Below are 21,148 nucleotides of genomic sequence, written 5' to 3'. Positions count from 1 at the left end.
CACATACAGCTGTCATAGACACACGCACATGCACACACACACACACACACACACACACACACACACACATGCACACACACACACAAACACACACACAGCTGGTTCCTTTGGCTCTGAACATATACTCAGCTCAGTGAACCAAGGCATAATCATCAGGTGTCACATTAAGAGGAAAGTCCTTCGCTAGTCACTCAGCTTTCTCCAAACTCAGCAACCAGGACTGTCACGTCATATTTGCACCAAAAAGGGAGGAGGGGGGAATCAAGATTTAAGGTCACAAGACCTTTTAAACAGCTGATATAAAGTTTCTGCAGCTAAGGAGTGTCATTCCGAATTGAGAAATGTGCAGTCTAAATTAATTGGACACAAGCTGAATGTGCTCAACAAATTAAATGCCAATCTGTCGTTTAGATTGTGAGATACAGTATCCTGTGTGCATTTTTTCCCGTTTGGCTTGAAGACTGCAATAGAAGAATAGTCAGGAGGGTACCAAGAACATTAAGATCCATCAGCTGGAGACAATAAATTTGTAAAAGACATTCCATACAAATCAGCATGTAGTTTTTAAAGAGCTTTATCATGGAGCAAAGTCTTGGAAAAAGGTACATTTTGGCCTGAAAGTGGTACTCTGCAGAAAGGTCACCTGATGAAGAACTATCCACTTGGAGACATGAATATCCAAACAAAATTTCCTGACAATCTAGCCAGTAGGTTTTGGGGTTATTTTCTCTGATTCAGTTTCTCAGCTTCTGAGACTTGCTTGCCTATTAATTAGGTAATATCTTGTATATTATTTAAGTGCCTAAATTTACCTTTTGAATCTTGCCTACACTGTTAATGTACTCTTAACATTTTAAAATTGCTAAATATAAAAAGTGATAAATTTGTGTGGAGAAAAAAAGTGCTGCCACGCTCTGTCAGCGTCTGAACCGCATTTAACGTTGGCAGTATTTGGTTGGTAATTTGTTGAGTTGCTTCATGGCACGAGCCAGAGAGAGGGTACTGACCTTCCTCCATTACGAACTGAGCTGCAGTAAGACTCTTTAAGTGTTTGGCAGTGGGGAAAAATTAAAGGCCAATTGGTAAATCACTCTCAGCATGTTTATCCTCTTCAGTAATCATCTCAACGATTCAACGATTGTAATTATACCAAAGTATCACAGTTAATTTATCCATGATAAATTAATGTTGGCATCTTTGACTAAGTGTCCAAAGTGTGAAACAGCCTGCCCAGGAGGCACTCACTGTAGATTAGACAACCTAAATTTACTTTCATAGCACACTCTTATGAACATTTGCTACAAATTTAAGAATGTCATGTCATTTCCAACAGGTTCAGGAGTATACAGCAGTTCACAAAAACATGCATTTTAAAAAGACCTGAGAAAAGGGTTGTGGAGACAGACAGGGTGGGAGTTAGGCAGCAGGATTAGATTAAAACAGGCAGAGAACGATGGAAATGTGTTTGACCTTTCTCAGTCTCTGCTTCCTTCATATGACCAACATCACCTACTACACACACCCTTTGAGCCTGTGTGTGTGTGTGTGTGTGTGTATGTGTGTGTATGTGTGTGTGTGTGTGTGTGTGTGTGTGTGTGTGTGTGTAATAGTGTAGGACTTCTACATCAACTGAAGCCTTTGACAAGATAGACACATATATGTTATCTTTTTCCACCCCTTATTTTCTTTTTTTCTCTTCTTCCATTTCTACTCTCATTTAAAGTTGAGAGTACATGAGAAAATGTTAGACTTGCCTTCTCCTCCAATCTCTTTTCTTCCTCCCTTTATCTGTTGTCTGTCTTTCTGTTACACTCCTTCTACTGCAAATGTCTTTCTCTCTTACATGTGATTGCTGTCACAGTGCTGGAAAAAACACAAGATAAATACATAAAAACATACAATTGGTGATGTACTCTCACATGGAAATCTCTTTAATTACTCAGAAAATAAATATTCAGCCTCATTTTTTGTCACCAGGCGACTTGTGTGAGGAGGTGATTGACCCCTGTCTTCATGGTTTCGACCCCTGTCAGCATGACTCAAAGTGTGTCCATGTTGGTCGCAGTTACAGGTGAGTGACAGCATGCAGGAGGTTGACACAATGGTTAAAGGTCACAGGTCACATTATGAAAGTCACAGAAACTCTGAGATCAAACTGTTTGCAGCTGAAAACAGGTAGAAACTGAGTGATCACTTGTGCCCTGAGATTTCACACTTCAACAGGCGAATACACAACCAGACAAACTCACATAAACATATTCATACACAAACACAATCTGAAACACATGAAACACATAGCCTGTGTGAAGGTTGGAAAACAAAAACATTCCTTTGACTAAAATCATCAACTGTTTGACAACATATTGCCATTATCTTTGCCCTCATAAGTTAATATTTTGGTGCTACGTAAAGTAGTGTCAATGACTCAAGGGTTTTTTACCCTTTTTTATAAATAAGTTTTTATAAATGTGGAGTTTCCAATCTAAAAAATATATTGTGCATGTATACTGTATAAATGTAACCTGTACCTGTAACATCTCTGTACAGAAAAATAAAATACAGTAATTGTATTTTTGACTTGTAACAATCTGTAAGCATTTGGCAAGGTCACAGTCATCCCATCCTTATTTCCATGTCACTCTAGGTGTGAGTGTTTACCGGGCTATGTTGGCCAACACTGTGAGCAGGACTATAATGACTGTCTGGAGAATAAGTGTCAACATGGAGCAGAGTGTGTGGACGCTGTCAACGGCTATACCTGCGTCTGTAAACAGGGTTTCAGGTGAGTGTCATTGAAATAAATCATGGACAGAGCAAATCATTCAAACAGACACAAACACACCTACTCACTGTTGGGCCAGACTGGGAGGAGATACAGATGGCACTTCATAATCAGACACATGACTGTCTGGACCGGCCCGTCCTTACAAGAAAAGTGACAGTAAAGTTCTAAAATATATTCATACCTACACATCTAGCGCCTGTAGTAATTATTACCCCTGGATGTGACACAGTTTAGATGATGTAAATATACGGTGGTTTTATATTGATTATTTACCTTATTAGGATGAGGTGGGTTGGGTGGATGGTAAGATAGTTAGATGGCAAAAAGGAGACCACTGTTCGCTTCTCACCTTCAACCACGAGTGCCATGCCTCCAACCACGAGTCGGGGCATAATATAGCCTATTTTGGAAAGCAACATTGGGTTGTTCTGAAGTGCTGGTCTGGTCCCAATCTGACCTATAGAGGGCGCTGAAAACACTCTTATGTCTTTATGGGTGTCATTGGAAATAGATCAATTCTGTCGTTTTGATATAAGGACGTGCTGTCTGGACCCACTGGATGCATGTGTGTTTGTGTGTGTGCAGCAGATGCAGCTCCATGTGGTTAATTATAGCAGGGTCTGTTGGCGAGGGAAAAACAAATTCATCACAGGGGACACTGAGAAAGAGAGAGAGAAAGAGAGAGAGAGGAAATTATAGGTGTGCAGGAAATAATAAGAAAAATTTGACAGAAACATGAAGATATATACTGTACGAGCAAAAAGACGAAATTCAAAGAAAGGTTCAGAGATTCAAGAAGATTCAGGGGGAGAGAAGTAGATATTCAGAATCTGTCATGCTGATAAAACATTTCTATTTCCTCCCAGCTTCACTGATGCAATCTCCAAATGTAATGTAATCAGGGAAAATACAGAACAAGCTCTAAACAGCTTTTATCAGAGGACACAGACACAACAAACGACCCCATTAAAGATCTATGAATAAGTTATCTTCTGTTTAACCTACTCATCCCTTAGCGGGCTGTTCTGCGAGAACCCTCCACCAATGATCTTGCTGCAGACCAGCCCCTGTGACCAATCAGATTGCCAGAACGGTGCCCAGTGCTTGGTGGTTGCTGGGGAGCCCATCTGTCGCTGCATGCCTGGTTTCTACGGCAACAAATGTGACAAGATGGCCACTGTTCACTTCCTGGGTCGCGATGGGTATGTGGAGCTGCCAGGCGCGAAGCTCCGTCCCACTGCACATATTTCATTACAGGTATGCGTGACATTTGATTTCTGTTCATAAAGTTTTGGTTATTATGATGTGTTAACAATCAGTCATTGTGCAGGTATTTAGAGAAATGCTTTGGTTTTGCAATAAACTTTAAAAATGAGCTCAATACCTTGCTTTTCTTAAGAGTAAAAAGCCATTTTCTGCTGCGCTACATGGAAAACATTTTTGGGCTGCTTGAAATAGAGCTGTGAGCCTCCCAAATCAAGCCTATAGAGTTGCAGGACTTAGTGCCGACGAAGCAAAGCAAACATCTGCTACACCCTCTGTTTCCATGGCACACTGAGCACTAGTGCATGTGCGTACGCACTCACACACACACACACATACACATTCACACAGAGTATACATTTTAGGCACCTGAAAGTAATAGAGACATATTTTCCTCTTCTTTGGAAATGAGAGCGTAAGTGAGCAAAAGAGAAACAAGGAAAGGAGGGCAGTTTAATTGATATTTACCACCTGTTCAGATGTGTGTGAATGTGTGTGTGCGAGCATGTGCTTCTGCTTTCCTGCCAGGAGCTTTCAATGTCAGTGCCAAGGCTGTTAAAACTTTACCAAGAGGCCCTGACTCAGAGGCAAGGGAGAGAAACTCAAAAAAAGAATAAAAGGGCCACAGCACTTCATAAATCACTATATGTTTTTTATTTCTTTAACACTTTTTCTCTCTTTTCTCAGTTCATCTGTCCTCCCTTCACCCTTTTTCTATATATCACTCTCTTCTTCCATCCCCCTCCTATCTTTCTCTCTCTCTGTATGTTGTTCTCTGCATCTCTTCCTCCTTTACTCCAGGTCTGTCTCACTCTCTTCTTCTCTCCAGCAGCTTGTTAGCAGGTGTTGACTTGGCTATGCTCCATTGAAGCCAGAGTGTTAAGTGCTTGGCCCTTTGGCCCCATTTCCACTCGTTAGTTAGTTAGCGCTTAGCAGAGCACGCAAGCAAGTGTGACATGTCAAGTGTGTATGTGTGGGAGGGAGGCGCGAGTGACCTCGTTTAAGAACGTGTGTGGTGGAATTTACATTTTTTCCCCTCATTTTCTCATAGTTCTTTAGCAGTTTGACGTTGTGAGATACCATGTAGATTCAAAATATTTTTGTTCTTTATCTTAGAAGTACATCAATACTTGAAATCTGAAAGAACTATAAAACGAGCTCAGTGCCAGGTCTGAAAAACTTGAGGGTAAACAAGCTGTGAAGATTTACACAATGCTTGACAGCCAACAGTAAGAATGTACAAACAGCAGTACGCAAAACATTCACAAGCTTTCAAATGCAAGCTTCTTTTTTTAAAACTTTTTTTGCTTCTGTTACTTTATCTCCAGGTGGCTACAGATAAAGACAATGGTATTCTATTGTATAAGGAAGATCATGACCCCCTGGCACTGGAGTTGTACCAGGGACACATACGACTCATCTACGACATCGCCAACTACCCACCCACCACTGTATATAGGTATGACACACACACGCACACGCACACACACACGCACACACACACACACAGAAGAGTAGTTTTTTTCTTGGCCTATATGCTAAAGGTTTAAATATAGGGTGAGGTATGTTTTATGTTGTTTATTTGTGTAAATCAAATCACTCTGTACTACTGTATAACCTGTACATGACGTTTTACAAAGGTTCAGGGTACAGTCATGGTACTTGAGAATACAAAGCACACATGCAGTACGTACGCACATACACACACAAGGTTCCAGTTTCAATTAGGTTTTTATCTGCTTTATGGACTTTTCAGTGACAGCTACTCAAAGTAGGTGCTGATTTGGCCATGCACACAATTCCTCAGACATTTTCTTCCTCCCACATACACACACTCACACTCACAGATCCATATCTGAGCACTTCCCTCTATAAACAAACATGAACTCCCAAAATTCCTTTGCAGTCCTGACCAGACAGTCATGTACCCGAAAGAAACCCAACAAGAGTCTCTCTAGGTAAAACTTCAAACAGTAGAAACAAAAGCTCTCATTCAGTGGGTTAGTTGCTGTAAGCTCTTGGATATTATAATAAACTCCATTCACATTTTCATAGGAATGGATACCTCATGGTAAACTATGGAAACACCAATCCTAATCCAGGAAAAGAACATGATAATTATTTCAGTAGTTACTTGTGGGACACAGCAGTTTTACAGACATACAACAGTGTGTAGCAAGAATGACAAATTCATTAATTAATCAGCTTAGGCCATTTATGTAAATAGTGAAATTTTAAGTTAATTCTGTTTTACTGGAAGCCAGTGAAGGGCAGCAAAATTGGAGTAATGTGGGCTAAAAATTTGTTAACAGCTTTGCAGCAGCATTTTGTGCCCCTTCGAGACAAGCTACAGAGGACTGAGCAATATAAGTAAAGAGGGAGTTACGATAGTCTAAGCAGGAAAAGGTTTGAGTTTTGTAATATTTCTTACCTGAAAGAAATAGGAATGAATGAGCTTAGTAAATACAAATATTGGTCAAAGAGGATACCAAGATTCTTAGAGGTGGTCTTGATGTTGCTCACAAGGGGACCAATATAGTAACTGACCGTAGTAAGACAGTCAGGGCTAATCACAAGGAATTGAGATGGAGGAAATTTTGAGATATCCAATTTATAACAGAAGCTAAGTAGTCATGAAAAGTGAGTAAGGTTATTAAGGTAATTAGGATTAACCGAGAAGTAAAGCTGTATGTCCACTGCATAGCAATGGCAAGAGATACCATTGGAGGAGTTACACAGATGACCCAGGGGGAGCATACGTATATACTGAACACAGAATAGGTTGAAGGATCAACCCTTGTGGGACCCCTCATAAGAAAGGAGCAGAGGAATACACATAATGTTAATGTCTGTCAGACAAGCAAGCAGATAAGTCAAGTAAACTAAAATGGTATATTTACCTTTGTTTGCACACATAAGAATGCTGTTAAGTGGTATGTTTTTGGCGGAAGTCAAGGTTTTTTGAGGAGAAGGAAGGCAATGGCTGTCTTGAAATAGTCAGGTTTGCAGCCAGAGGTGACAATTGACAATCGAGAGAAGGCAGCTGGCAATGACTGGTGGGACCTCTTTAAGAAATTTGGGTAGGACGATGTATGGATATAAGAAACTATCTAAGAGATCTTGCGTGGAAATAGGGTCGAACTCAGCCAGCAGGACAGGGCAGGTAACTCGAACGTGATGAACACAGAGGTTGAAATTTGACCTAAGTGCAATGATTTTGTCAACAAATAAATGTAGGACCTTATCACAGTCAGAAGTTGGTTAATAATATTAAACAAAAACCTAAAACCTAGGAGTGCACTTATTAATCAGGTCAGAAAAAAATCCTGCTCTTGCATCCTTGATGAGTTGATTGAGCGTGGTAAATAGCAGCTTCATGTGACGGTAGTGAACAGCCTTTATATAATCTTCTCTACGGCATTGAATGCAATCATCTATCCCTGGGACAAGTTAACAACTGGATTTAACCTGATCTTATTTGGAGCAACGGTAAGAGCTAAGGAGGACAAATCATTAAACCAGTTAATGGAGTCACTAATATTACAAAAGTTAGTAATTGTCATGAACATATCAAAGAAGAGAGTTGAAAATCTAGCAACAGAATGTTCATCAAAAATCAGAGACTGTATAGTTTGTTTCTGAGAAGTCAATATTGACTGTAGAACCATATCAGAAATTATACATAGTGATGAGAAACTAAATCACACATATGCAAGGAGTTCAGAATCAGGCCAAACCTAAAAATCCTCAAAGGTGTGCCATTGGTCATGTGTGGGGCCAGAAAAATGTTGCACTCTGTTTAATTATTTAGCAGTGTTAAGAAATTCTGGGGCTTAGGAATGAGAGGAGTCATAAATGTTAATGTTAAAATAACCTAGAATAATGAGGATAAGGGAAGAAAGCAGATTTGATCTAGGGGTTTGGTAGATAACAATATAACACACTGGGATGTCACCCTCCATTTTAAAAATGAATAGCTTGAAACCATGAAAAGATCCAGCTGTAAATGGGACACATCGGGCATTCAGAAAGTTATAGTTAGGTGGGAATATATCCACCAGGGGGCACCAATGTCCTGATTTGAGCCAGGTCTCAGTAAGACATAACATATCTAAATTATGGGAGGTGACAAATTCCTGTTGAAAGAAGATGTGTTTAACAGTGATCGAGTGTTGAAAAGGGTAAAGACAACTCGAGAATTGGACTTGGGAGACATAGGCTTGCAAGAGACGGTAATCAAGTTCTTAAGTCTGGGAGCAGAATGACGGTGAATAAAGCATTTCTTTTTACTGTTCCTACTAATCATGGGGATTGCAAAAAAAGGAGGTAACATTAAAAGAAAAGAACGTGGCTTGGTGAGGATAAAGCAGTCATTGCTCAAATGAACACATCTGGAGTTAGAAGGGTTAACAAAAAGACAATAGGACCTGCAAGCTGTCAGGTTGTGTAACTTGCAGGAGTGTAAAGCGATTTCAATGTTTGTGTGAAAATTCTGAGGAGTTAGGGTGCATATACAATGGTTTCCTGCCTATATAGAACCTCATGGCTTATAAGGAACACACAAAACACAGTAAAGAAAGAGAGAATGAGAGAAAAAGAAGGGCTTGACCAACTTTACATTCAACTAGACAATGAGAGAGAGAAAGACAGTCCATGTCCATCTTTGTCTGACACTGATTGGCTGCTATTGATTCTGTCTGCTTCGCTGTCTGCACTGTCTGTGGCCGAAAGAAAGAGGGAGAGATATGAGAGAGGGACAAATGATGCGATACATGATTCAACACCATGTATTGTCCTGAGGGATACTCAGCTTTAACACAAGCACAGACAATATGCATGTCATGCAAAACACTTGACTATATGTAACACATTCCTCTATCAACAACATTATGACAGCTGCTTTACTAAATACATTAACCTGCAAGACGATTGGCCATCTTTACCAGTCTCTACACTCTATTTGATGGGATGTACAAGTATTGTATTGAACATATTGTAGTACCTCTTGTCAAAACAGGAGATTGGTTTAAAGTACACATTTTCAAATCTTCAAAGAGTTTTTCACAGCAGCAGATGATGCATTAGACCAAAATGAAAATAAGTTGCCCTGCATAGAAAGAATAAACCTTCAACTTGAAAAAGCAAAAATGTTAATTGCAATAAGAAATGGCTGCGTATCGTATACATAGTGAAACTGCTTTTTGTACCACTTTTTAGTCAGTGTAATGCCAACTGCAAATGTAGGAAAGCAGGAGAAGAGAGAGACAGATGTTCGTGTAATTGAATGAATCAAGATTTGAGAAAAAAGGAGACAGGTGGAGAAGCTGGAGAGGAAGGGGAAGAGACACCCTTATTGCTTTGTCATTCACACTCTCTATTTCTTTCTATATATTTCAATCAGTGATTTTCTCAGTATGTGATGTCTGGCTTTATGGTTTTCGTTCTGCTCTCTTCAAATGTCTCTGTGGATGGAGGCAAGGTCACAGAGGAAAGACACGGTACTGGTAGTCTACTGCTTCTAATGATAACATGCAGCAAGCTCATAATAAATTTGACTTTAGGATTAGGACGTCATGTCATATTCAAAATCCTCCAATTTGCTGGGGGAGAAAAAGAATTAAAGCCACAATTTACTGTGTATGACAAGATTGCCTTTTGCTTCAAACCCTCGCTTTATTGACTTTGCATATAGAATTTCAGAATGTTTATGAACAAATCATGTACGCTTTTTTTTTTACTTACTCTGCAGTATTTCTCCTTTGTCCATATTTAGTAGTTATTGTCCAGTAACAGTGATTCTGCTATATTGTAATGTGATTAGCTTATTTAACTTTGTTTGGTATCTGCTGCAGCATAGTTAGGTTGAATGGACCTACCTCCATTATGTTTAGTAATATTTGGTATTGAGTAGTGTTGTGTCAGTGCAGGTTAAACATCATGAGTTCATAGGAGAATCCAACTTGTCAGGCTGCAAGTTTTGTGCTTGTCTGCGTCCTGTGAGGATTCTTGCATGATCTTGTGAATCAAGCTGCTTCACCAGGTAAGACAGTGATAGATGGCAAGAGACAGATGGTTCGTCCAATGACCTGCCAAGTATTTTTGAAAGTGCCTGTCCTTTTCCAAACAGTTTCCAAGGACAACTTCTCAGATGGTTCTGTGTAACAAACCATCTGGCACGTCAGGTTACTGTGTTAAACCATGTAGGTGAATTTGTTTCTCAGAGTCCAGAGCGCAAGGTTAACTTTAGTGCAGCAGCCCTGGAGCTGGGTGGGACTATGAGTTGCTCAAGGACACATCAGCAGGGCAGATGTTTTCAAAATGAAATGTTCAACTGGGTCTGAAGACCATGACAACGACTTTCCACACTAGGTTTGTTAACATTTTTCCGCTTGTGCACTTTCCAATTCAGTGCTAATGTTCTGTTTATTCACATAAATGAAGTTGGTTTGTAATCCGGGTGTGTAGATGTGTAAGAGCCACTTATCCCAAATATGACCTTAACCAGAATATGTGCTAATGTTCATGATACATGACACATGCTGAAAGGCAAGAAGAGGACAAGAGGAAGGGGTGGTTAGAGCGGAAGGAAGGGTAGAATGAAAGAATGGAAACGATGGAGTAAATCTAATTAGGCAATGGCACAGATGGGGAGGGGTGGAGACTGGGTTGAAAAGGTTGAGATGGAGAGAGAAGAGGACAGACGTAGAGGGATGTATGGATGCATAGAAAGACAGATTGATCACTTGAAAGACAGGCATAGATAAAGAGACAGCCAGAAAGACAGATGGATGGACTCATGCTGGACGGAAGGCATGAATGAAATAGCAGACAACACGATGAAGAGATAACTGGCTAGAATAGGTTGCCCGCCAGAGGAGAAAACAGGAGGGGTAAAACAGATGGATAGAAGCAGTCGAAATGAAAAGACCATGAGCCATGGTTGAACGGCAGGATGGATGAGAGAGGAGTAAGGGATGACAGAGGGATAGAGTGAAAGATGAGGAAGAAGAGAGGGGAAAAGTTAACCACAGAGTGAGTCAGGGAATTATCCTTGTCTGGTCTGGTTAGTTTGACAAGGGCCACGCCTGGGAGGGAGACAGACAGACAGACAGATAGACAGACAGACAGACAGACAGACAGAGTGCAAAAAAACTGAGAGAAGTGAGGAAATAAAGCGAAAAAGAGAGACAGATTAAGACACAAAGAAAGAGTACAGCAGTGCAGGAAGGAAAAGACTGAATGAGAGATGCAATACAGTAAGAGTCAATATGGAGGACAAAGGAGAAAAGAATGTGAAACAGAAAGAACATGACAGAGAGAGAAAAAAATGAAATATTTAAAGCAAAGGCAGGAAACTGAGATCCATAGAATGAAATCATGTCTGAACACAATGCTAAGTACTAAGTAAACACTGTCTCGATGTTATGTTTAGCATTAGCAATCTGGAAGCAGACGAGGCCCAGCTCAAAGCCTGGGGTTCGTTTTACCACAAACCTCTATGTATTCCTTTGTATGTGCCATCTTTTGATTGCATGAGTCTGAGCATTGCAAATGGCCTATCTTATCTGCCCTAATTTGGAAATACGCTTTAAACTGATTCAAACCGCATGGCCAGGCAGGCACAGCAGAACGTCCTGCCACCATTCAGTTGATACTGTCCAGAATGGCGTAACTGTTTAACCACCACAATCTGAGCACTGCAATTCTGGCACATCTTAAACATGGCACTGTCCATAAAGTTATTGCGGTTGAACAACTGAGGGCCAGGGACCAGTGCCAGTCCCTGGGATGTTTCTGGGAGATCCATGGGTTCGTTATCTTCTGTAGAAACCAAAGAGCCAGGCAGGGCATTACGTTCTAGCCAGTTTTTGACGACGAGCTGGAATGTAGAAGCTTGTGCCAGACCATGACACAATAACGAAAAAAGCTAATGCTGGTAATTGGAGTAATCAGTGAGTCATCTCAGTTGTAACGGTTAAAATTTTGGTTTACGAGGTTTTGACTGTCAAAAGGACAACTATATCTAAGAAATTAGGTCAAGTTTACACCATAAAGGAAGGTGGGTGTAGGAGGAGGAAGAGGAGGCCTGCAGCTTACACATGTAGATTCGATACTTTGATACTTGTGGAATCACACAAACATACGAGAAGACATAAACTGAAAGAGACATTTAGAAAAATGACAGATTCATATAGACACACACCTGTCCAGATGTGCAGCCAGCAATAGAACAGAGAAATTGGATTAGAAATTGGAGAGCAATAGAGGAATACAAAAAAAGAGGAGGAATATTAACAGGGCAGACAGAAAGATGCAGAGAGAATGATGAAGAAAACGAATTTACACTGTACAAGTGCAGAAGTGGGCTTTCAGATTTATAGAAAGAAGAAAAGTGTAGGGAGAGAGAGTGACAGAAAGAGCGATAGGGGAAGGTGTACAAGTCCTTCACTGTGCCCTCATTAGCAACAGATGAAAGCGGTTATGCATACACAGTGTTAAGTGTGTGCATGCGTGCGTGTATGTGTGCGTGTGTGTGTGTGTGTGTGTGTGTGTGTGTGTGTGTGTGTGTGTGTGTTTGTGTGCAGGAAAGAGAGAGAATGTGTGTGTTTGTTGTGTATTAATGTGCTGCCCTTTACTAAATGCCACACTAATCTCCCATCAGGTCAATGAGAGCACATCTACTGTTATTCATCAGCAAGCGACAGAGGGAGGGATACAGGGATGGATGGGTACATGAAAGGAGAAAGGATGATAGTGGAAGGTGGAAGCAGTGGAAGCAATGGATGAATGGATGGATGGATGGATGGATGAGAGGACAGATAGGAGACAGTGAAAAGACAGAAGTAGAGTGGGGAGGGATGATAATTGATGGTTAAAGAGAGGAGCATGGATAGAGGACGAAAGTGAATACAGAGAAAGTAGGATGGATGGAAAGAATAGGAGGGGAAAGAGGAGTCAGGAAACAGAAGAGACAGGTGCTAAACCTACAACATCACATTTATAATTATGTGGGTTATATGACATTTAATATTTCAAAATAGTGTTTTTTAATTTTTCATAACTTGAGGGATAACTGTTATGCCAATTGAGTAAGGAAATAGGAAATGCCTGAAAATTTGTTCACCATACAAATTCTACTGTCAAATCCATGCAAAATGAGATAAAATATTATACACTCTCCCACCTGCGCAGGTTTCAGCATTAGCTTCCTGCCTCCATTAAAAACAGTTGGTGTTGTCTGGTAGGAAGCTGGTCAGGAATTATGTCTTAGAGTGAAGGTCCTAACCAACCAGGACTTGATTCTGGTTGATAGTGTATAGCAGTGTACATGCTTCTCTGTAAGTAAATAATACTAGAGGGACAAATATTGGATTTTGCAGTCATATTGTATCCACCCTACATACACACAATACATCATGTGTCACTGTATAGCCATACTTTCTGTACACTAACAAATGAACCCAGCTGTATATTTTCCTAATGAGAAACAGTCATCTAAAAGGATTTTGGAAATTGTGTCAGAAAGTTGCAGCTATGATATGTATCTTCATTTGCACTTGGATCGTCACAAGTTTATAACTTACGTACAGTTTCTATTTCGATACCATCTCTTACACGATTATTTTGTGGTAAAGTGACTGAATGTCTGACCTGAATCCAGCTCTTAAAACTACAGGGCTGCGGTTGAAACACACAGACAATCCTTGAACATTTCAGGTTTAAAATGCTCAGAGGCAATTCAAACATTCTAATACTGAAACCTTATAGGCCTGAAACAACGAGCGCTCATTCCTGAAACCCTACATCAAAACGTTAACAATCCACCCCTGAAAAGTACAAATTTCATATGAACTGGGCAGCCTGGTTTAATGAATGCTGAAAAAAGAAGGAAAGAAAACAGTGAAAGAGCTTGCCGTTCAGCAGCTGCCGTCTCAGAAATGCCTAATTGAGGTTACCACGGCAATATGGGACTGGGATGCCTGTCTGCTGAACATCATTTTAATCAGATTGGGCTGCTTAACACACACACACACACACACACACACACACACACACACACACATATTCCAGCTCATAGACACATGAAAGCCTACATAGTCTCACACACAGGAAGACTAACAAACATGTATAAAACTGGCTTATACATGCAGTCACTCACACACACATTTTGTGTAAGTTCTGCACATGCACAAACTAACACAAATTAGCATGATCACAGAAATATATAATAACAAAAAATGCACATTCACAAACACACAAAGTTCATTGTCAAATACACTCATGCATGCACATAAACACACGTGCACACGCTGCAAATGTGGTTTAGGTAACCTTGTAAGTAAATGACAGCGGCGCCTAATTAGATTTAACAGTGTAAGTGGATCTGCACGGTTGTTTCTAATCCAAATATTTTTTTCAGTTTGAGATAAAGTCAACAACTTGTAATTACGTCTGGATTGTATTTGATTCAGTTATATTTAAAAAAGCCACTTTTTGGATTTTAGGAAGTGCTTTTTCAGAAAAGTTTATTTGTGGTTGTATGTGCACATTCAGGGTGTATTTGATTCTGGACTCACAGGAAATTGACCTCCCTTGTGGGTTTGGAGAAACACAATGAAAGTAAGAAAGACGGGCAGTTGAAATCTGCTACGGCTGTGTGTTTGTTTTTATTGAATTTCATAATGGGCTGCTTTTAACTAATACACCAAGCCAACACAGCTGCCTTCAAAGAACCTAAAACTCACTTACCTATGCACACACACGCAGACAGACCCAAACAGTGTATATTTATCACGCAGTACAAATTCTCCATGCAGAATCCACAAAAATATATATTTCCATAGTGTGCTGATAAAGAGACTGAACCTGCATTTATACACAAGAGTTTATATATTTGTAATTTGTAGACTCACATACAAACACACACACACACCTCAACCAGGGTCTGGAAAACATCCACTTGTCAAAACACAGATGAAGGCTGATATTGTGAACATCAAACATCAAACACACACGTACTTGCCTGCAGGGCCAACGTGTGGGCAAACTGCATCAGTCATCTACTGCCACCCGGTGGAGCTTTGGTCACACAGCAGGTGTAGCGTTCACACAGTGTTTGGGTGTGTGTGTGCGCGTGCGTGTGTGTGTGTGGATTGTCAAAATTAGTATGTTAAGTTCAAACCTGTGTATAAAAATCGATTTGAGAATGTCTCCGGCTATGTGAGCTGCTTGTTTGATTTAAATTTTCTGGACTCTTGGAGAAAATTTAAAAGGGATGAGTATAAAGTGCTTCTAGGACGAAAGAAACAGAAGACCTTAGAAGACGAAAAGAGCAGAAACGATTGTTGAAATGAAAAGGGGGAATATATCAGGAAAAATCAGGGAGAGGAAAAAAAGATGTTAATGAGGAAATTGAGACAGAAAGGAAAGGATGAGGGAAGATTCGTTGAGAGGAGAGGAAAAAGGAAAGGGAGAGAATAAATAGTGAGTATAGAAAAGTGTGGTGAGGGAGAGAGCTAATCTTTCAGGCTAGTAGACCATCATTTTGCTTGGTTGCAGCAGGCCTGTTTGAGACTATTATTAAATTACATGGCTCCTAATGGAAACCATGTATGTGTCTGTGTTGGGTCTACACTGAAGAAAGAGCTCTTATTTTAGAAACCACCAGCTTAAATACAGAACTACATTGATGTGCAGAAAAACACAACTTTTTTTGTCAGTGTTGACTGCAATAAATGACTTGGTTTATCGTTTATTTTCCTAACACGTTAATCCAATTTGCACATAAAGCAATTTGAGATATTTTATTTCTCACTCTTATCCAGTTAATTATTTGCATCGCAGGTAACACTATATGACAAATATGTGAACAAAGTCAAATGAGAGAATGCAATTTACACTCCCACTATTAATAATGATTGATTCTTCATAATAACTATTAATTTGTTCTTATGTATATATTTTGTAAACCTTCAGTGGTGGAATGCAACATAACATAAGTAAATGTACATTTACTCAAGTAGTGTACTTAAGTACGAATTTAGGTACTTGTCCATGAGTATTTTCATTCTAAATATTGCACGTTTTACTCTACTACTCTTATTTGACAGCTGTAGATACTTTTACATTAGATATTTATATTAATAACCATAACAACAATACTAATAATAATAACGATGATGACAATAATAATAATAACATTAATAATAAAATATAAAATACAAAACACTGTAAAAGATGATACCAGTAGTTTCTAAACCCTTTGGCTTATAACTCTTGTATGTTGTTGAGGCTCCTTGTCATTTTACAGATTTTGAGTTTGAGATGTTAGCAGTTCCATCTAATAACTAACTGTTTGAGGTCTAAAGAAATGTTCAGAGGAATAACTTTCCTATACTCGGCTGATTTAATATATCTGTCACGGACCAATTTTCTGCAAAATAAATACTTTAACTTTTAATACTTTAAGTAAATTTGGTTGGTAATATTTATGTATTCTTACTTAAGATAAATGCAGGGCTTGTACTTGTATATGAGTAATTATACATTGTGGTATTGCTTCTTAATTACTGTCATTTACTTAAGGGAAGGATCTGAATACTTCCTTCACCACTGTAAACCTTACTTACTGCTCTACATATAAAGCTAAACATTCTGATAGCTTCATGTGCAGTTTTACTTCATGACCTTTTAAGATCTGGGAAGAAAAATGTGTTTTCTGTTTTTAATCAGCTTTGTGTAATAAATTCTCATTCTCTTTCTTTTCTCCATGCTCTCATTGTTTTGCTTCTTCACCATGTAATCATGATAATAATATTTTCCTCACCTCTTTAATCTTTCTCCTTCCTCTTCCTATAATGTTATTGCATCTGCTCTGTTCTGTTTTTTCTCCTTTTTCTACTGTCAGCATTTTCTATAAAAGTCACACTGGCCCGCCTCCAGAACTCACAACCCTGCTTCATTGGCTGTTAATGTAACATCACTGTAATCTGAAAGCTCTATAAACAGCTGTCAATCAAAGCTGACATGAGGCTCCTTAGCTTGTTAGTCAATCAGAGGTTGCAGACAAAGGCAAGTATTGTCTTGATGTGTAGTTGTGGGTGTCTGGAGCAGACCACCAACGGAAAGAGTGGCTTCACTTGGTTCTTTTGTGTTTTTGCTGTTCTGCTTGTTTTCTCCGGGTTCGGGGAAGGAAGAACTTGGGTGAACGGAGGCACAGTCAACTTCACCACCCCGCCATCCACCTCTCTTTGCCGCTCTCTTGCTTTTTCTCTTTCGGCTGTGCCAAACCACTGTCTCTATAGCTGTCTGTCTCCCCTCCAGCAAAAAACCACTTAGTGGGGGAATCTCAGACACACTCTCTCACACACAAACACCCACACTTTCTTCCCAGGGTCAGACACGGTGCAAAAGGTCATGATCCTGGTTTGTTACAGGCTCCCCTTCAATGGAAAAAAATCTACTGAAAAATATCAGAGCTGTAGTAGAAAGTCTTCTTTCTTTAACACGGGGGTCTAAACTGGTTGAGCCTGACTGTTTAGTCTCACTTCAAGGATCAAGCCCATCAGAATAAACAAGTGTGCAGAGTCTGGATCTCAACCCTCATGTTTGGAAACCAGGGTCTAGATTAAGGACATATTTTAATCTCTTCCAAAAGAACACTGTGTTGCATTGTGATCAATCTGTTTCATGTCTGAGAATAACATTTCAACACAAATTTCTTTTTAATTTGGTTTGGTTGATTTGCAAACACAACAAAACAAAGTTTGACTTGAAAATGTTTAGAGTCTGTTTTCTGTCTAGCATTTCCAATTTGCTCTATCGTGTTTTTTCCTCCCTAATTCTCCTGTCTGGTGTAGAATTCAACAGCAATTTATCATAATAAAAACCATACTGAAAAGCTTTCCTTTCTTTCTTTCTTTCTTTCTTTCTTTCTGTGTGTGATTGTAACAGTGTGGAGACTGTGAATGACGGCCTTTTCCACACGGTTGAGCTGTTGATTCAAAACCGTTCACTGAGCCTGGTTGTGGATAATGGCGCCCCCAAGAGCCTGGGAAAGCTAGCACGCCAGCCCTCTGTTGACCACAACACCCAGCTTTACATAGGAGGTATGCACACACACACACACGCGCGCACTCTCACACAAACACGCACATTCTCTATATCCACATTTGTGGGCATTTGTATTAAATCAAACAGATGTTATTTTGCATGCTTTTAATTGCCTTTCTATGGTTGTGATCACATGTTTGCTGTGCACAAGTACACACAAATAGTTACTCACAACATGTAAACACACACACACACACACACCGCCACACAAAAGAAGAGGATGTGGTTGGGGGACAGAGAACTCTTTGTTGAACTTCTGCTTAAAAGGAAAGTGAGACATACCCCCGAGAACAGTTAGTCTTTCCTCTTAAGAATTAGAAAGCAAACATGATTTTGTTGAAGTGTAATGAGAGCCCCCTATCTTGCATTCTTTCTTCTCCTAGGCGTACCATCCCAGGTGGTGGCCTTGGGTCTACGTCCCGGCCCTGAACGTTCCCCTCAGGCCTTCAATGGCTGTATCCACAATGTTAAAATCAACGGGGAGCCCCAGGACCTGAGTTACAGAGCCACAGGAGGACGACCACAAGGGGTTGATGCCAAGGTAATAACATGGGGGGAAAGTTCACATGTGGCAAAGGGGCCTTGTTCATACTGTGCTGCCTTATTTCTTTATGAGGTATAAAGCAACCTTTAAAGCCATAGGTTTCATTTCAACATATCAGTAAAGAAAGTCATGTTTTGCAAGAGAGCAGACATCCAGCCATGTCTAGGGATGAAAACACAATGAAAAACAGCATTTTGGGCAATTCCAAAATCAAACCAAAAAAGCACATTTCAAAAATGAGCAATTGTGGAAAACACTGATACAATACAATAACCATATTGAGGTCACACCAGCTACACTGGTAGCAGCTCTGAAGAAATACAGGCATCATCTATCCATTTTAGTACTGTATTTACACTGATGATTAAGATTAATGTAAAATCCAAATATTATTATCATATTATTAAAAGGTTAATAGCATTGAATGGCTCTTCAACTCAGCATCTCCTAACAGTATTTCCTTTCTTTCTTTTCCTGTCACCAGGCTGATGGCATTCTTTCAGGATGTCACACCTGCAGTGTGTGTGCACAGGGTGCGTGCAGAGAGGGTGCCGAGACAGGGGTAACATGTGACTGTCCTCCAGGACGTAGTGGGACCTTGTGTGACCAGACAACAGCACCGACTCCCTGTCAGAACAGCAGGTAGGCAGAGACTGGGTGGAAATAACAGTTTGTGTAGTTATGTTACCTTCATACTGTAGTAGTTGTACGTTCATGAGTGAGTCTCTGAATGCTTCTATCAATTCAACACGAACAAAATGTTTTAATCAGACAAACCAAGTCTGTGTTCCTTTTTACAAAATAAGTGCTGAAAAGTAGACAAAATGTGGTTACATGTGGTTTAATGAGTTTTGATCAGATAAAACATCCAAATTGAGCTCTTTTAATTGGCTTTTTTTTCTTACATTTTAGAGGCAAAACAATTTAATCTTAGTTAGTTAATTTAGTTAATTTTATTAAAACAGTATGTCACAACCCTTTATGATTAACATAGTTCATGAAAGAACATGTTGATGAGTTATCCGATAAAGCAAGCATGGAAACTTAACTAGCTGTTAAAACCAAAAAGTAGTGGCCAGTATTTGATCATTCACACAGCAGCAGTATTTCCCTGGGAAGTTTTTTAGTCAGTGATGGTTTCCATGTCTTGAGTGTCAGTTGCCAGTCAGCCAGTTCTTAAGCAATCACAAATAAAAACTCACATCTACAACAGGTGCCCACCTCCTCTAATCTGTCTTCCCTCTCTCCTTCTCTCTCCAGATGTGTTCATGGTCTGTGTGTACCGAAGGGTCAGTCCTACAGTTGCCAGTGTAGTGAAGGCTATCAAGGTCAATTCTGTGACCGAAGACAGGAGCCTCCAGCCTGCAGGGGGCAGCGCTGCGGGGGACACGGGGAGTGTCGTGTGTCAGAGGCAGGAGAGCCTGTCTGCCATTGTCAACCAGGGTACACTGGACCATCCTGTAACCCAGGTATGATGGAAGAAATGTAAAAAGAGGGGATTTAAATCAGGAGACAATGATAGATACTAGATTTGAGAAATCTCAGTACATCTAAATTGAATCGTATGGGATTTTCTTTTCAGAGGTGACATGTCAAGGAGAGATGGTGAGGGAGCCGCTGAAACGCCATCACCCCATGAGAACGTGCACGTCTACCAGCAAAATCCCACGCATGGATTGTTCTCGATCTTGCCAGACAGCAGCGCCCCCTGGTGTTTGCTGTGGCGCCACCAAGAGCCGAAAAAGGAAGGTGGTCTTCCGCTGCAGCGACGGCACCTCGTACTCCGAGGAGATGGAGACGGCCCTGGAATGTGGCTGTTCCAAATGTCCGTTGTAACAGCACCGTAGTTTGTTCATTTGTTTTGCAACACCCACTGCTGCCATTTTGTGAATTCTACTCGTCAAGAGGCTGTGTCGCTCAGAGATTTTTCCACGTTGATGAGCACCACCATTATGTGATTTGTTTTTTGTTTTTTCTACACGTTCAGTTTGACCGCCGCCAATTTGCTGCCAAGAGAAACCACAAACAAAAACAAAAATGGGACATGTGTGCGTGTTTTTTGACAGAGAGAAATATATTGTAAGATATAAGTGAGAAAAATATAGAACTTATTTTTATTATGGATTTTTTTTTCTAAAAGATGATAAAAGGACTGATGAGTTGCTTTTTTAATATGTTGATTATATAATGTGTTACATAGTATGAAAAGTTATTTTGTACCTTGTAAGAAAAAAAAAGTACACCGCAAAATAGATTAACATTCCTTAAAAATATATAAATTTATATGTATGTGTAAATCTATATAAATATATACCCTAATCCAATTAATTTTATATTTTCTAAGTGTATTTGCATGATGTTAATGTGAGTGCTGATGTGTGGGAGGCTTCGGACACTGAGAGAGGAGGGCTATCTTGACAGAATGGCCCACCAAGAAGCGCTCC

The 21,148-nt window shown here is 39.9% G+C and overlaps 1 protein-coding gene across 1 annotated transcript in view; it reads left to right on the top strand.

Annotated features, from left to right (window-relative positions):
- Positions 1–20,560, top strand: part of slit3 (slit homolog 3 (Drosophila)) — a 244,885-nt gene extending 224,325 nt beyond the window's left edge. The window contains exons 30-38 of the mRNA XM_053323379.1: positions 1,978–2,071; positions 2,645–2,782; positions 3,802–4,042; positions 5,377–5,507; positions 18,002–18,156; positions 18,544–18,689; positions 19,189–19,346; positions 19,965–20,173; positions 20,287–20,560. Of these exons, the coding sequence (XP_053179354.1) occupies positions 1,978–2,071; positions 2,645–2,782; positions 3,802–4,042; positions 5,377–5,507; positions 18,002–18,156; positions 18,544–18,689; positions 19,189–19,346; positions 19,965–20,173; positions 20,287–20,540 (1,526 nt within the window). The 3' untranslated portion in view covers positions 20,541–20,560. The remainder of the gene's footprint in view (positions 1–1,977; positions 2,072–2,644; positions 2,783–3,801; positions 4,043–5,376; positions 5,508–18,001; positions 18,157–18,543; positions 18,690–19,188; positions 19,347–19,964; positions 20,174–20,286) is intronic.
- Positions 20,561–21,148: the final 588 nt, after the last annotated feature.

Source organism: Scomber japonicus, chromosome 8, assembly GCF_027409825.1.
Source record: "Scomber japonicus isolate fScoJap1 chromosome 8, fScoJap1.pri, whole genome shotgun sequence".
Classification (NCBI taxonomy): domain Eukaryota; kingdom Metazoa; phylum Chordata; class Actinopteri; order Scombriformes; family Scombridae; genus Scomber; species Scomber japonicus.
The sequence above is the reverse complement of the archived record's forward strand: the minus strand, read 5'-3'. Positions and strand labels throughout refer to the sequence as shown.